The sequence below is a fragment of the Etheostoma spectabile genome, chromosome 12 (genome assembly GCF_008692095.1).
Source record: "Etheostoma spectabile isolate EspeVRDwgs_2016 chromosome 12, UIUC_Espe_1.0, whole genome shotgun sequence".
Taxonomy (NCBI): Eukaryota; Metazoa; Chordata; class Actinopteri; order Perciformes; family Percidae; genus Etheostoma; species Etheostoma spectabile.
In genome coordinates, this window is record NC_045744.1 from 25,231,563 (window position 1) to 25,235,699 (window position 4,137).

General features: G+C 41.8%; 1 protein-coding gene across 7 annotated transcripts in view; it reads left to right on the forward strand.

The window, feature by feature from the left end:
• kcnab1b (potassium voltage-gated channel subfamily A regulatory beta subunit 1b) overlaps window positions 1-4,137 on the forward strand; it is a 47,156-nt gene that overhangs the window by 19,297 nt on the left and 23,722 nt on the right. For all 7 annotated transcript variants that reach the window (XM_032531564.1, XM_032531570.1, XM_032531571.1 and 4 more), the window contains one exon: window positions 3,692-3,735. In XM_032531564.1, coding sequence (XP_032387455.1) covers window positions 3,692-3,735 — 44 coding nt within the window. The remainder of the gene's footprint in view (window positions 1-3,691; window positions 3,736-4,137) is intronic.

A 4,137-nucleotide genomic window follows, 5' to 3' on the forward strand; every position in this document is an offset into this window, starting at 1 on the left:
ACACACACACACACACACACACACACACACACAGAGCCCTCTAGGGAGCCAGCTGTCATTTCCTATTTCCCATTCTGTGTCATATAGAATGTTTCATTCGGAGAGGGCGTTTGATCTGCTTAGACCTGGGGCTTGGACTTACAACTCTGCAAGTCTCAGTATTTGGCTAGTGGCTCTTGGTTTCTGTCTTTCTTTTTAACACTATTTTTCCTGCTCTTCTTCATCGATTTCCCTTCTTCTGTCATTGGTAAAGATTCAGCCATGTCAGCTTCATCGGTGATATTTTTTCCCTGCTAGTCTGCAAATCTATTCCTTTTCCCCTCAAAGTGCTTGATTTCACTTCCTTACTTTCTTCCCACCCACACAGACCCTGGCTTTGATATTTTTGGAATATGACCTGCCTTTCTACCCTGCACTGAATTATTTTGATTACAACAATGTGGTTGCCATCAGAAGAACGGTGGGAACTGAGGAGGTGGGCATTGTCTAATCCCTCCGCCCATCAAGGCTGGCTTGAGTGGGTTTGCTTAGTCTACATTAATCCCCAGTAAGTGAAGAGTTTTATCTGTTTACTCACAACCTTGAAAAAAGTGTCAGATGACAAATATTGTGGTAAGCAATCCAGTATCAGTAAGAAACACCACTTGAAATCCATATAAGTGCTTTGCAGGCTGACAAAAAAAACCCCTCCCACAATAAGAATTCATTCCTCCAAACATTTTAGCACAATAAATGCAGCCAGATAAATTTCAACTGAGGATCTACTAAGATAAGCATGGGCTACATACAGTAGCAGCTCACAGGATCTTCATAAGTGGTGACAGGTTTGTGTGGGGGGGCGTTTTCATATGACTCATTTGTCATTTTACTTCAAGGCTTTCTTTTGGGCACCACCCAAGCATGAGGGACCAAGCCACAATCACTGGCTTGCAAAATTGTTTATGTGCAGGTTTGTAGAGACAAATTGTCCTTTTCTTAGTTGTGTGTGTGTGTGTGTGTGTGTGTGTGTTTATCTTGCCATTTACAATATAATATATAAATAACGTGTGCCTCTGCATCCTAACTGCCCTATTTTCCTCTCCCACATGCTCATAGGCACCCATTTTCTCCTAAACACAGTTATTCATTTTCTTTCCTGTGTTGTGCATGACATAATGTAATCCCCTGAATCATTAGCTTCTTTAGCGGCGTACCTCTGCTGGCACCCCCTTTCCAGGTCTTCTAATGTGTTATTAGCCATCTGTGTGGTTAATAATCAGGTATGGCCGATGCTGCTGCTTCACTGGGGACAAGAATACAGCAGCGAGGCGGCTTTTCCGCCAGCTAAGCGTCACCTCTGTTCTTTTCCTATCATTAAGGCATCCTGTGTGAATTTACAGCATCACATAAACATTGCAAATATAGCTTACGGAGGATCTCCAAAACAAAGTTAGCAATTGTCCAAGGACAGCCAGCTAGATTTGGAAGTGGAACATTCTTGTAAGCTTGTTTTTTGGTGGAGATAATATGCATCAATGTGCAACTGTAAATATGAAAACAGTAGCAATTAAGACCCAAGGCAAATGTATGTACAATTTACAATGATTCCAGGCTTTAAGCATGCAGATGCTTTACCCAGAGTGACTTGCAATGAATGCAGCAGTGAACATTCCTCATCATCAATGCGGTTTGTCCTCAATAACCTCCCGGCTGAACCCACACACACATAGATTCAGTCAATCTCACACTTCTAACCTACAGTACAACCCCTCCCCCACACTTTCATGGATCAGAACCTCTCACACACTATAAGACATCAGAGAGACAGAGGATACAATATCAGAGACCAGAACACATCCCACGATTTGTGACTGCGGAGAGGATCTGTCTGCTGTCATTCTGTCATCAGTGCCTTAATCACACAAGACATCAAAGAATCCATAGATGTATCGCTTCAAGTCGTTATATTTAAACACTTTCCTTTAGATGTGCTCCTCCTTTATCTCGGCAGCTCAGCTGAACTACTGACACGATGACTGATGCTTCCCCATGTTGAACGCCTAATTGAATTGGCTTAGGGCACGGTTACGTGCACGGGCTGGGATTAGTCCGTCTTCAGCTCGATGGGCACATGCCATGAGTTGTCAGGCACGAGAAAACCACTGCGGGCATTTCTGACAGCCTCATTCCTCAGAGTCTGAGGATTGTGCCTTGAGTTTACAGCTACCCGAAAGACAAAACAAATAGTTAACTTGTATCTTGCTAACATGCATGAGCTACTAGCTTATGTAATAAGTTAGCTAAGGTTTAACTGAAGCATTATGACCCTACAGACTAATGTACTGTTCTTAATGGAGACACTCCAGGTGAACCTCTACAGAAAAATCTGTGTCTAATAATGTAATGCCGCCCAAAATGTCTGTGCACGTCCCTGCCTCAGACCCTAATTGAAGGTTTTTTCTATGTCAGGAAATAAGTATTTGAACATAGTCTTCTCTCAAGTTGAAGTGTTAAGTGTAACATCAGTGGCTGTGCGTGTGCACGTGGCCTTGATTGTTCTGTCAAAGGAATGTGTCTCAAATTCACAGCGTTTTGCTTCAAATTGTTTCCTCTATCAAATGGCTGCCTTTGCAGGGCTGAGCATCACCTTGACGCAGTTTTCTTTTGCCTACAGTCCACACACATCACTGTGGGAACACACCTGTGGTGTCTGGATCGAGAAGAATCTGCTCTTACAGTTATCGCTGGTGTCAACTCATTAAACACTTCCACCACATGAGTTCCCCTCTCAGTTGGACATGATGTGGTGCAGATTGAAAAACTAGATGTGAATTGATGTGCTGAGACTCTGAGTCGAGGGTGGCAGGAACTCTTTAGTTTCTCTTCCATCACGTTTCTGTAATGAGAGCCAAAAGTGCTGTATTACGTTGCCATAGATCAGCTGGATGTAAATTAGCTGTATGTCAGAAGGTGTACCATTGCACAGTGATCAGGTAGAGAGATAGCAGGGAGAGAAAGAGTGTGCATGTGAGGAGCTAGCTTGAGAAAAGCTGATCTGATACAACCACAGTGCTTGTAAGTGAGCATGGTTGTCTGCATTTAGTGGGTAAGACAATAGCGGTAAAAAGCCTCCGTGCTGCAGGAGGATGTCAAAGGCTCTGGGATAAAAGAAAAGGCAATTGAGTGAGGGATGATGGGGGGAGATACAAAGGGCAACATTTGATAAACAGTAATTGGATTTTTTGGGTTATGAGTAGAATATATTTTTCAGGTTCATCCTGTTCTTTCAGAGAAGGTAGGATCCATATTGATCAACTGTCTTCACCCCTCTAACATCTCAGTTCTGATTCATGTTTTCAGGTGTGATAAAGGTGACCCTCACATTTAGGGATTCTCCTCTTGATCAAACAGAACAAGCTACTTAGATTGTTATCATTGCAGTAAACCCTGCATACTGCAGAGTTTAAAGCATACTGCAGGGTTTACTGCATTTGATTGTTGAATTGATTTTGTTTGCCTATGAGCTCCACAATAGCAAAATTGTTGTTGCTGCCCTTGAGTTATGATACAAAAACTATATAGATTCTTTTGGGCTTTGTGTAGGCAGAAAATCTTTGTGTGCTCGAAGCAAAGTACAGTGACACAGCAATCACATTTGACTGATAACATCTTGAGCCTAAACAAAAAAATCACAGTCTGTTTTTCTTCATAGGAACCTGGGGAAATCTGGGTTGCGTGTCTCCTGTCTGGGGCTCGGTGAGTACAATTAATTAGCATTAGAGGAAAATGTCTACTAATTTCATAAGCTCTGCACAATGTTTGTATTGTGTGTGTGTGTGTGTGTGTGTGTGTGGGGGGCAGTGTTTTAAATTTAATTATATTGTTTCACCCTATTTTAAACCTCATGAATTTTTCATATGTATGGAGAGAGACAACACAGCTATTTACAGAGTGTTAATATTTTTCCTGTTAATATTTAATCAATAGCACTGGTTTCAGCAAACAAGTTGCTTAATTATCTCACACATTCAATGCACACCAGAGGGTAAATACTCTCATTCATCTTGATATGACTGATTTATTTAGTAGATCTCTAGTCTTTAGTAGATTTAGTGTGTGTGTGTGTGTGTGTGTGTGTGTGTGTGTGTGTGTGTGTGT